This window comes from Nycticebus coucang, chromosome 9, assembly GCF_027406575.1.
Source record: "Nycticebus coucang isolate mNycCou1 chromosome 9, mNycCou1.pri, whole genome shotgun sequence".
Taxonomy (NCBI): domain Eukaryota; kingdom Metazoa; phylum Chordata; class Mammalia; order Primates; family Lorisidae; genus Nycticebus; species Nycticebus coucang.
The window spans coordinates 95,594,295-95,607,414 of record NC_069788.1 but is presented as its reverse complement, the minus strand read 5'-3'; the positions used below and the strand labels follow the sequence as shown (position 1 = coordinate 95,607,414).

The window sequence follows — 13,120 nt, the reverse complement described above, 5'->3', positions numbered from 1 at the left end:
ATTACTCAATAATTGCTTTTATAAAATTATTATTTTTCTCTACAATAATCTGGCTTTTCACTTGTCTGTATTTTATTTGTTCAATCTGTTTATAAAATCATTAAGAAGAAAAAATTTTGCTTTTCAGCATATTCCACAAGCCCTTTTGGAACCTTAAAAAAGATATTGTTTTCCTCAGTTTTCTCATCTGTATTATATGGTCAACATAAGGATATTGTGAACCTCACAATGTTCTTGTGAGGATCAAATAAGAAAAAGTTTCAAATTATTCTGTAATCTTTAGAGTATAATATGCTCAGCAAAAAAAAACTAAAATAGAGTAAGTTAACATTTGCAAGCTTATTATGTGCCAAACATTCTTCTAAACAATTTTACACACATTAACTCAATTTATTCCTAAAAGATATTTATACTTATTATCCTCAATTTACATATAAGGATAAATTACTAGTCCAAGGTTACATACCTTGTGACTAGAATATGGTTTAAATACAGACCTATGTGATTCCCATAACTACTCTTATAATACAATACCACCATAGTAAAGTATTAATTTTTATAGTAAAAGATTCTGTTTCATTACATCAAATTCTCAAAATCCTCCTAATTGCTGACAAATCTGGATGAAAGAAAAACACTTACACACACTAAAATCAACCCCAATTCCCAACATACTTTATTTCCAACGGTTTATTTGCTAACTAATTATATTTAGCATTCTAAAAATAAAATTATTTTCAAAATCCAAGGTTACCAAAGTAAATGCCTGTCACTTCTCTCTGCAGGAACCACTATAACAGACAATTACATGTACACTACATAGAGGCAAATGTGAGTCTTATTTTTATTTTTAAAACATGCATTTACTTTTACTGAAAGAAAAAGACAATCTTTGAGTTTTCTTAGTAAAATGAGACATTTATTTTGTTATTACCTTTGTATCCCTGGTCTGTTTCCCTGAGATCAATCACAGTAATTGGTTTAAAAGTTAAATCCCAAAGACGAATACAGCCATCTCTGCCCCCAGTAGCAAAGCCTTCCTCACAAGCATTCATACTAAAAATTCCTGCCTACAAAAAGAAATAAAATAACATATGCTTTTTAAGAAAATCTACTTTATGAAGGTAGAAACCCACTTAATAATACTTTGGTATGATGTAAGAATAAACAGGATACTCTGGTATAATGTAAGAATAAATCAGAGAATACAAAAAAAAAATCTAGAAATAAATCCGTAGGAATATAATACAGTTGACCCTTGAACAACCTGGGTTTGTACCTTACAGGTCCACATACACATGGACTACTTTAAATTAATTCTTAAATTTCAGAGTATTATAGGAGGAGGGCAGGTGCAGTGACTCATATAATCCTAGCACTTTGCAAAGCCGAAGCAAATGAATTGCCTGAGCTCAGGAGTTCGAGACCAATCTGAGCAAGAGCAAGAACCCATCTCTAAAAACAGCCAGGAGTAGTGGTGGTCACTGTAGTCCCAGCTATTTGAGAGACTGAGGCAATAGGGTCACTGGAGCCCAAGAGTTTGAGGCTGCTGTTAGCTATGATGCCATGGCACTCTACCAATGGTAACAATGTGAGACTGTCTCAAAAAAAAAAAAAAAAAAAAAAAAAGAATATTACAGGTACACATGTTTTGGTTACATCATTTCCTTTTGAACATTTTAAGTCAAAGTTGTAAGTGTGCCCTTAACCCAGAATATGTGCCTTTTACACATTAGGTATGAATTAACCCAACCTCTTCTACATCCCTCTCATCTACTTGATTCCTATTGAGTTTTACTTCCATATGTGCACATAAGTGTTGATCGACTAGTTCCAATTTAGTATTGAAAATATGTGGTGTTTGTTATTACATTCTTTTGATACTTCAACTTGGAGAATGATCTCCAGTTCCATCCAGGTTGTTAAAAAAGATACTAGATCGGCTCAGCGCCCGTAGCACAGTGGTTACAGCACCAGCCACATTCTCCAAGGCTAGAGGATTCAACCCCAGCCTAAGTCAGCTAAACAACGACAACCGCAACAAAAGAAAAATACCTGGGTGTGTGGTTGGCACCTGCAGTTCCAGCTACTCAGGAGGCTGAGGCAAGAGAATCACTTAAGCCCAAGAGTTAAGAGGCTGCTGTGAGCTGTGACTTCACAGCACTCTACTGAAGGCAACATAGTGAGACTCTGCCTCAAAAAAAAAAAAAAAAAAGATACTAGATCACCATTTTTTTTTATAGCTGAGTAGTACTCCATGGTATACAAATACCAAATTTTATTAATGGGCACCTGGTTGGTGCCCTTTGGATGGGCACTTGGGTTGTATCCACATTTTTGCAATTGTGAATTGTGTTGCTATCAACATTCAAGTGCACTGTCTTTTGATAAGATGTCTTTTTTTCCTTTGTAAATACTTAGTAGTGAAACTGCTGGATCAAAAATAGTAGGTCCACTTTTATTTTTTCCAATAAATACTGCTGGTATTTATTACTTCCATACCTGCAGGTTCTGCATCAAAAACCAAACACAAATCCAATACTATGCAAGGGATGCAAAACCTAAGAATATAAAAGGCCAACTGTAGGACTTGAGTATGCACAGACAGGGAGGGTCCTAGAACCAATCCTCTGAGGATACTAAGGAACAACTGCATATAAACAAAGTGGTATTTGCTGATATGTGCATAATATACAAGAAAATAAATTTAAACCCTATACCATATATAAAAATGAATTATAGATACACTTAAAATTCTAAATGTAAAGTATAAAACAAAAATGTTAGAAAAAAGTTAGAACAACACTTAGATAACTATGGGCTGGGATGGACCTAGGGCAGGTCACCCACGAGACACAAAGAATGAGAAAAGACATCATAGAACAAAGACAAACAGATTGGGGAAATTTTTACAACATGTATGACTGTCAAAAGGCTAATAATTCTAATACACAAATGAAAAAAGGAAAGAAAAACAATTTAACAACAGTAATTTTTACAAAAGCAAAGGATAAGACAAGGCAGTTAATAGAAAAGGAATTCGTGTAGTCAAATACATGGGAGTTTCACAACTAGACAGGAAATAAAATTCAAACAAGAAGTTATTATTTTTTACCCAGCAGATGAGCAAAAGTTTAAAACACCAATTGCATTCTGTGCTGATAAACATGAGGGAACTATTATTTTTACACACTGATATTATGAATGTAAATTAAGGAAACTAGTATTTTTATATACTGATAGCTTTGGTCTTCAGGCATTTTGCTTAAAGCAACTTTTGTTGTAAGTGGTTCTTCAATATATTAAGAACTTTTCTACTTGAAGATCTCAAGTAGATCTTCTAACTATGTGGCAGCTCTCAAGTAGATCTTCTAACTATGTGGCAGCTCTGCACTGTCTCCCTTCTGCTAAAAAGCTCAAATCAAAAATACTAAAAATTTTAAAAAGTTTTCTGATTTGATAACTTATTCAGATGAAAATCTCACACAGTACAAAAATTAAATCCCTTTGCCACTCACTAAAGGGGTCAATGTTTCTGTTTTTTCTAGAACTGCACCCAAGTTTCCCTCTGGTAAGTTAGCCTCAAGAGCACTAGCTTTATTTTACTGTGGTTAATCTAGAAAACCTTTTTATTTTTTTTTTTGAGACAGAGTCTCACTTTGTTGCCCTCAGTAGAGTGCTATGGCATCACAGCTCAAAGCAACTTCCAGCTCTTGGGCTTAGGCGATTCTCTTGCTTCAGCCTCCCAAGTAGCTGGGATTACAGGTGCCCTCCATAACACCCGGCTATTTTTTTGTGGTTATTGCAGTTTGGCCGGGGCCGGTTTGAACCTGCCACTCTCGGTATATGGGGCTGGTGTCCTACTCTGAGCCACAGGCGCCGCCCTAGAATACTTTATTATTATTATTATTATTGTTGGCGATTCATTGAGGGTATAAGAAACAAGTTTCACTGATTACATTTATTAGGTAAAGTTCCTCTTATAATTGTGTCTTTCCCCTAATCTAGAATACTTTTGAGTTGAAGTCAATAAGCTTCTCTTTAACAGTATTCTGAGAAAGACACCATACTAAAGCAATGGTTTTAACAAAATACTAATTAAATCTAGTTTAATAAAAATCCATAAGTCTAATTGTACGATGTTTCATCAAGAAATCTTGAAAACAAAGTAATTCAGTTAGAACAGCATTTTTCAAGCAACTGAACTGATTAGAAACAATATACTATTTTATGCAGTCTGTTGTTCTAGGACAGTCTAAGTGGTTAACACCTAAAAGTATTTAAAATATTTAAATATACTTACATTATGGGCTCCTTGTATTGTTCGTATAAGATTAATTCCTTTCCAGACATAAATATCCCCATTGAGTGCACCAGAATATGTTAATTCATCTCTCGCACAAGCTAGGCACAATATTGTCTGAAGGTCACCCGTCTTACCAAAGACACCTCGTTTTGGGGTCAGAGCATTTCCACATAAACTCCAGAACTAAAAGGTATATAATGTATTCAAATTACCAAAGGATATTTATGAAATAAAGGAAGACATTTACAACACTTTAATGCTATATTAGAGAAGACTAGAAATTACCTAGGAAATTGCTTTCTGATACAATGGTATTCAATGTTCATTTCCTCATCCTACTACTGTCAAAAGCTACATAGCAGATAAGCCACTGGTTTTGATCCTTATCTTTAAGAGAAATGAGGTTGAACTAGATTATTTAAAAATGTGCTATGCTTTCCTTAGGTTTCTGAGAAAAAACACCTACATGAAATTTAGGTAAAAAAACTGGGAATAGGTTAGCAATGAAAATGAAGATAAGACACCATACACTAATAGCAAAAAAGACCAAATCTAATGTTCAAAGACACGAAAAAAATATATTAGTAGGTGCTTTTCTTATTTTCAAAGCTAAGCAATTCCTTTGCTTATAAGGCTTTAAAAATAAGATAGATCCCCATGTGCAATGATTTGTGAAATGATCTATACCACCATAGATTTCTGCTCTATTATGTGGATTCAGGTAAATCTTCATAGCTTGCAGAGAGGAATTAAAAAAAGAAAGGGAGTAAGGCACAGTAGCACACGCCTGCCAAACAGCTATCCGGGAGGTCAGGCAAGAGGATCACTTGAGACCAGGAGTTGGTTGGAGATTGCAGTGCACTATGAATGCACCTGTGAATAGCCACTGCACTCTAGCCTGGGCAACAAAGTGAGACCCCATCTCTAAAATATAAAAAACAAATTTAAAGATAGGGCATAGCAGGGATATGTTCATTAAATAGTTCTACATGAAGAAATTAGTCCTAGAAAATAAATTTAACTTTATTATACATAAATTACCATTTAAAATAATATAATGTATTAATGTATTAATACTACATACTCATATTAAAACCTGAAGCCTCAAAGAACTAAAAATTGTTATCTGTTCAAATAGCTATTGAGTGCATTCATAAATAAAATTTTAATTCTTTTTAAATTTAAAAGCTCCATAATTTCTATGCATTTGAATAGCTGGTTCTCTCTTTTTTTTTTTTTCCAGCAAGTCTCAATTTGAATTTACTATCTTCTACTAGGTCAGTGATTCCCAAATTGTCTTCACTTTGTAATCACCTGGGGAAATTATAAAACAGGATGCCTGGGCCCCCAACTGAGATAAATTGAGACAGAAGCTATGAGGAGTGAAGCATGGGTATTCAAATTATTTTGATGCTCAGCAAGGGTTAAGAATCACTGTTCCAGAATCCAGATTAGTACAGTCCAGTAGAACTTCCAGTGATGATGAAAATGTTTTATTTATATATACGTTCCCATATAATAACCACTAGATACATGTGGCTCTTGAGCATTTGAAATGAGGCTGCTAGTGTGACTGAAGAAATCAATTTTAAATTTTTATTTAACTCTAATTTATGTTTGAATAGCTTCATGTGACTAATGGCTACTGGGCAGTGCAGGTCCATATCATCTCTAGTACTTAGCTTCCTCACCAGGATTGTCTGCAAAGAGAACTACCAAAGGAAAGAAAATGTAACAAATACATTTGTTTAGTTTATTTGACAAGATGAACTTTTTAAAAACCTGCACATGGAATGTTAGCTTTATTTACAATATAAAATGGCAGTAACTTATTCATAATTAATTTGCCAATCATTTATTAAGCACTTAATAAATATCAAATACTATATCAAATATCATCTTGTTCATCCAAGAGAAACAAGACAAAAATCTCTACCTTCACAGTGCCTTAAAGCCTAGCATACAGCTTTGGTGATTAATTATTTATCAAAAAATTAAAGATTTAATACTATCCATCAATCAAATCAATATCAGAATATCAAAACCAGAACAGCAGCAGCAGTTAAAGATACACTGGAGAAAATGAGGATGGAGGTAAGCATATCAAAAGAAGGACTGGGCTTGGAACCCGTAGCACAATAATTATGGCACCGGCCACATGCATGAGGCTGGCGGGTTGGAACTCAGCCTGGGCCTGCTAAACAACAATGACAACTGCAACAAAAAATAGCCGGCATTGTGGTGGGTTCCTGAGAATCACTTAAGCCCAAGAGTTTGAGGTTGCTGTGAGCTGTAACTCCACTGCACTCTACTGAGGGTGACAGAGTGAGACTCTGTCTCAAAAAAAAAAAAAGACTGAAACATAGAATCTTTTACTCACTATGAAATAACGATTACCCTATTTTCCCGAAAATAAGACAGTGTCTTATTTTAAGGTGTGCTCCCAAAGATGCGCTAAGTCTTATTTTCAGGGGACATCTTATCTTTCCTGTAAGTAGGTCTTATTTTCGGAGGATGTATTATTTTCGGGGAAACAGGGTACCAGGAAATGTTATATCAGGCAATGGTAGAAAAGAGAGTATTTTTAATTTGTACCAGTGATTTAAAAATAACTATAAACATAAGACTGAATATCACCACTAACTTTATAGGCTTCAAAACCTGAACTCTAATTATAAAACAAAATTCAGAGTTTTCATAAGCAAAGTAAGTAGTGCCTACCAAGGCTGAGGTCAAATCAGAAAGCAAATATAAAAAAAGGAAAAGGTGGGCAAATATAAAAAAAGGAAAAGGCTCAGTGAGTAGGGCACCGGCCCCATATGCCAAGGGTGGCGGGTTCAAACCCAGCCCCGGCTAAACTGCAACAAAAAATAGCCGGGCGTTGTGGCGGGCGCCTGTAGTCCCAGCTGCTTGGGAGGCTGAGGCAAGAGAATTGCATAAGCCCAAGAGTTAGAGGTTGCTGTGAGCCGTGTGACGCCACGGCACTTTACCCGAGGGCAGTACAGTGAGACTCTGTCTCTACAAAAAAAAAAAGGAAAAGGTAACACTTCAGAAAGGTTACCTCATACTAGGCACTCCAACAAGCACTTATACAAACACTTCCTTATTTAATCATCAACTCTTTGAGGATGGTGACAGCAGTCACAATTTTAAGATATGAAAAAAGCTCAAAGAGGCTAAATGACTTATCCCAGGAAAATCACTGGTAAGTGGCAATGGCAACTCTATGTTGCTTCTACCATTTTATCCCATTTATTTTACACCATTTTATCTCTATGAATGAAAAATTCTTTGTTTACTTGGTATCCTAGTCTCACATTTTCCTGTGTAAGTGAAATATAATATGAAGAAACAAGATGAATATAGTAAATTCTACCTTGCTTGACTATAAATTCCTTTTTGGAAAGTGGTTTATTAATTCCATATTCATACTTATATTCCTTAACAATGTCATGAAGTAACTATACCATAAATATTTGTTAGATTTAAAGTAGGAACATTAAAACATTGGCATTTTAAAAATAAGTACTGTCAAAATTCTAAAAGTCCCTAATTTCTCTAATAGTATGATATATACTTAGTGGCAGAGAACAAAACATAGCTATTATAAAGCAAGACCCTTCTAGTACCTTGATATGTTTTACACCACAGCTGACAAGTTTATTTGGCTGGTACAAATCCCAAGAAATATCAAATATCTGTAAACAAATCAGATTAGTGGTTAAAATACTTATTTCTAGAATCATTTAAGAATCCTGTCCAAATTACCAAATGGCCCAAACTCCTATCTATCACATAATAATATTCCTCAATAAATAATAATCAGAATCTCATACTTCAAAATCTTATGAGAAATAAACTAAATAAGAAAATGATAAGGAATACGAACTATTTCTTAGTTTCTATGAACTTTAGGAAGCAAGTTTTGGAATAAAATTTAACAACTCTATTTTTAATTTTAAAAATGTTTTTGGTCCATAAACCCAAAAAACATAGTTCAGTAGAACTAAGACATGAGGCAGGTATCTGCAGAATTTCTACAGAGAACAGATTCTGAATGGAATGTAATACTTAGACAACTAGAAATAATAAACATTCTTATGGCTTTCTATCACAGAGAACTACTTACATAAAGGACTGAAATATTTACTTTAATCTTTTTTAAACTCTCTTATTCTTTATAGGTCAGCAAAGTTTGACTATATACTATACACTTATACTTAAATTTGGGAGGTCTCCAGGCCTTGTTAATATCTCATAAGTTCTAAATACATACAAGCCATTTTGTCACAAAAGCAAACAAGTAAAAACCTAGATGAAATAAATATGCATTATAAACACATAAGTACACAATAAGTGTAAAAAGCCTAACATTTAAAAAATAATTTATCTATTGTTATCTAGCAGTCCTCACCATGTTTCTTTCAAATCTAAGCAATCTACCTGTAAAACGTTTACTTTTACTTTTTAGCTTTACTACCTCTAAAAATCTACAAAGTGATACTCTTCAGTGATAATGAAGAATATGGCTTATGAGACAATGTTTAACAATTCACTATGATACAGATTATAATCTACTGAACTTTAAAATACCACAAAAATGCTTTTAAAATTCCACTGATAGCATCATTTTTACAATAATTACTTTATTTACTAAATCCAAAGTACTAATGTGTGAGCTTTGATCTACATAAATCAGAAGACTTAGCAGTCTATAAAATAAACCTCATATTTTAACAGTTATCTAAATTATATATACGCATGTGTGTGTATAATAGGCCCTATGGAGAATCTGCTAAAAACCAAGCATTTTCGCCAAAACGTAAATACACACAAAATTTTCTATACAACTTTTATAGATTGTTAGATTTCAACAAACAGAACCATTAACCAGGTCTCTCTGCTGTTTGAGCGTAGAATTTCACTATGTACACACACAAAAAAAAAATTAGATATTTTTAAGAGTTTATGATAAAATTTTGATCTGTTTATAAAAATGGCATAATATTTAATTTAAAAAGCTGGTCACAATGTATCCTGCATATTAATCTTATGCAACTAGGAGTAAAGAATATATATTTCAACAATTATAATTTTGGTAAAATTTTTTTACCAAAGTAAAAAATGTTAGGCCTCTAAAAAATTTAATAACACATAATTTTAAATTCACATATGCAACATTATTTTTCACCTTAACTATTATACACAATATGTAACAAATTAGTGGTAAACCAAACTAAACAAATTCTAGGCTCAAACCACTCAACTTTCAAATTGAGATTTGAATGGGTATTTGTGTACGTCCAAACTTATCTAACTGTATATATTAAATATGTTCGGTCCTTTATTTGTCAATATATTTCCATAAAACTGTTTAAAAAAGAAAAAAATCAGAAAAATCCAAGGTTTACTGAAGCAACATGGTTAAAAGTTTTTCATTAATATCATAGCTGTTGAATCTTTCTTCTAAGTCCTACTATATACATATACACACTCCAAAACTTCACAGGTTTTTATAATTACACAGTTTTTCAGAAGTAGGAAAAATTATATATGACCTATCTAGCAATAACAAAATAGAGAAGAATAAAATTCCCTGAACTATCTTCTGTTTTTTTTCCCCATCCCGTATCCATAAGAAACCCCAGAGTGGAATACTTACTCTATCTGTGTGACCAGGAGCCACGGACAACGTTTTCCCCCTTTTCCAATCCCAAACACAAACTGCATTCTTTGAATCAAGTCCAACTGAAACCAAGCGCTGAATTAAGTCCAAGAAGTCCATGAAGGAATGAAAAGGCAAATAAATCAAGGAGGAACCAAATTATAAATGGCAAATAAATTCTACTTATGCTTTTTATAAATATAAAAACTTACACATCTACATTTATCACCCTCATAAAAAAAGGTTGAATATATTTCTTCTTGGTAATATTTGCACACATATATAGTTCTTCACATTATGAAAAAGAAGAGAAATCTGTATTTTTAACAGGATTGACAAAACATCCTGGCAAAAACTAAAAATACTAGACAAAATGTAAATAATCTTTTTAAATGCACTGCTGAGCAATCAAAGAATTAAGAAATCTAAGAACAAAACAAATGATTTCAAGTGGGAATCCTGGAGGTTAAGAGACTACCTATATCTATTTGACTCTAAAGGCATCAAATGAACCCTATTGTTCCTGACTTTTGTGCTTTAGGCTGAAAAGGAACAGGAGATAAGGTCTAGAGCCTACCTAAGGTGAGGACTGTATAGTAGACCTCTGACTAAAGCAATGAATTCTTCAGAGTCAAGGACAACAAGAAATACCACTTTTTAAAAGAAGATGTGGCAATGTATGAAGGAGGGAAAAAAAAAAATTGAACATTTATAACCACAAGCAGTCTTTCCACAGTTGTATGACCTAAAGATGGAAAGTATAAGAAAGGTTAAAAAAACATAAAAGATAGACTTCTAGTCAAGAAATAGTATCAGGGTCTGAACTTCCTCTCTGCCATAAACAACTAAAAACTGTACAAATTATGAAATAAATGTTTTCAGATACTTGCAACAGGAACTGAAGCACTGTGAACCTTGAAAGAAGAGGGATCAAACAAGGTGAGTCATACAATCACTCCAGCTTTCTCAGGGGTAATTTCTCAGGGGTAATTTCCAGACTATGTCACATAAAAGTGGAATCCAATTGGAGTCCAGTAGCCTGATTTGAGAAGACAGAACCTAACCCGGGGTCAGAGAGTCCAAGATGGCTAGAATTTGCTGAGCAGAGGAAGAATTCCAGAAAATTTGTCTATAGGTTAGATTTGAGAACACCAATTTCTGCACAGAGTAAAATCCATAGCCTACACAGAGAAGAAATTCTAGAAAAAGAACAGTTACTGGAAAACTAAAGGCACACAATTCTCGGAGATCACAAAGGGTCAGGAATCACTCAAATTCCCAACAGCCAAAATGCAGATATTTCTTTGAACTAATTGAGTATTCACTAGAAATATGAGGAGGGGGTGTGATATATTAGTAGGGAAGTTAAACCAGCTGTCAGAGAAGAAAAACTATTCTACCCTGCCCCTCAAAAGTTTGAAAGCCAGATTTTCACAAGGATCAAATTGATCCATAAGGAACTTACCTACCTGCCAGAACAATGTCCTAATGTTTTACAAGGATACAACAAAACCCAGCATTCAAAATGTAACATACACAATGTCCAGCATCCATGGACATTGAAATATGGAAATAGAAAAATGTGACCAACAGCCAGGGGAAAAAAAAATCAGTTAATAAAAACAGAACCAGGAACTACAGAGATGATTAAAATTAGAAGACATTAGTTGTTAAAATGAACATCTTCAAAATGCTTGAGATTTTGAAAAAATGCATACAGAATAACAGGAAGATATAAAAAAATAGAAAACTTACAAAGTTACATTATATGGAGTTTTACTCCAAAGTTAACATAGTTTACCAGTAGCTTAAACCATGATGAAAAGATAAATGAACATAAAGACACACTAACAGAAACTATCCAAAACAAAGCATAGAAAGAAAAAGGAAAAAAGAATTAATAGAGCCTCAGTGACATTTACGAAAATATAAAATAGTCTAATGTCAATGGAAAAGAACTCCATGTAAAATAATTTTGCTTATTCTGAGCAAAATATGTATGACCATGGCCTGGAAAGCCAAGCCTAAGAAGTCTTGAGCAATGGTTTTCTTATGGTTGGGTTACAGTTTGGTTCTATACCACCTTTCATGGAGATAGGAGTTACGCAAGGTGGAAGGTATACATTGTTTGGCAAAAAAGTCAGGACATCTCAAAGAAGGGAATTAATGGGTTATAGATGAGTTTAAAGATTCTTTGATTTGTAATTGATTAAAAAAATGAAGCTCTGTCTAAAGGCTTGGAATGTTTTACACTAAGATAAGAACTCAAGTGATCTATTAAGTAAATCGATGACCTGAAGATGTGGTTTAAATTTGTCTTACATATTTTGGGAGCCTGTTAATGAGTTACAAAGGATTATCTCTAAGAATGAGAAGGGGTATAAAAAGGCATGTCTGAGAATTAAAATTAAAAATTATTTTCTTTTCTTTGTTTTTTTTCTTTTCTTCTTTTCCTTTCCCTCACCCCTTCCCTCCTTCTCATCCCTCAGAAAATAGTGACTAATGCTCACATAAATTGGATTTAATTTTGACCAAAGTACATTACTTAAACATTAATTTTTAAATTCAACTTGTTAATATGTTGTTTAGGATATTGCATCCTCATTTATAAGTGACATATGTTTGTAATTTCCCCTTCGTGATAATGTATTTTCTCCAATTTTAATAACCAGAGCAAGTAGAATAATTTTGAAGTATTTCTTCTTTTTCTATTGTCTATAAGATTTGGCATAATCTGTTTTTCAAAATTATCTTTTACTGTTATTTATAAATATTAGTTGTCTATTTTTTGATATTTAAAAGAAATAATAAGAAGTTGTTAACTGATGACTCCATACGGAATCTCAAAGTCAAAGCATTCTATAATAGACATACTCTTATTTGACAATGTGAATGTTACTTTCTTTGTATTATTATTATTATTGCTTAATATTTCAATGTAGCAATTGTCTGATTCCTTTTCTGAATGTATTTATGTTCGTTCATTCTTTACGAGGTTTCTGTTTCTAGTCCGTATCTTAAACATTGTTATTGTTATTAAATTTCAAGCCTGTTTAATTTTGTGAAGGCAAAAACATGGAAACCTAATAAACACATGTATTTTTAAAAATACAAAAAAAAAAAAAAAAGGCATGTCTGATGTCCCTTCT

At 33.1% G+C, this 13,120-nt stretch overlaps 1 protein-coding gene across 9 annotated transcripts in view; it reads right to left on the bottom strand.

The window, feature by feature from the left end:
* Window positions 1–13,120, bottom strand: part of EML5 (EMAP like 5) — a 177,946-nt gene that overhangs the window by 141,731 nt on the left and 23,095 nt on the right. For all 9 annotated transcript variants that reach the window (XR_008382276.1, XR_008382277.1, XM_053600971.1 and 6 more), the window contains 4 exons: window positions 9,969–10,067; window positions 7,936–8,004; window positions 4,304–4,489; window positions 935–1,070 (listed from right to left, as the gene is read on the bottom strand). Coding sequence is in view for 7 of the 9 variants with exons in the window: in XM_053600971.1 (XP_053456946.1) it covers window positions 935–1,070; window positions 4,304–4,489; window positions 7,936–8,004; window positions 9,969–10,067 (490 nt within the window). In the remaining 2 variants the exon portion in view is untranslated. The remainder of the gene's footprint in view (window positions 1–934; window positions 1,071–4,303; window positions 4,490–7,935; window positions 8,005–9,968; window positions 10,068–13,120) is intronic.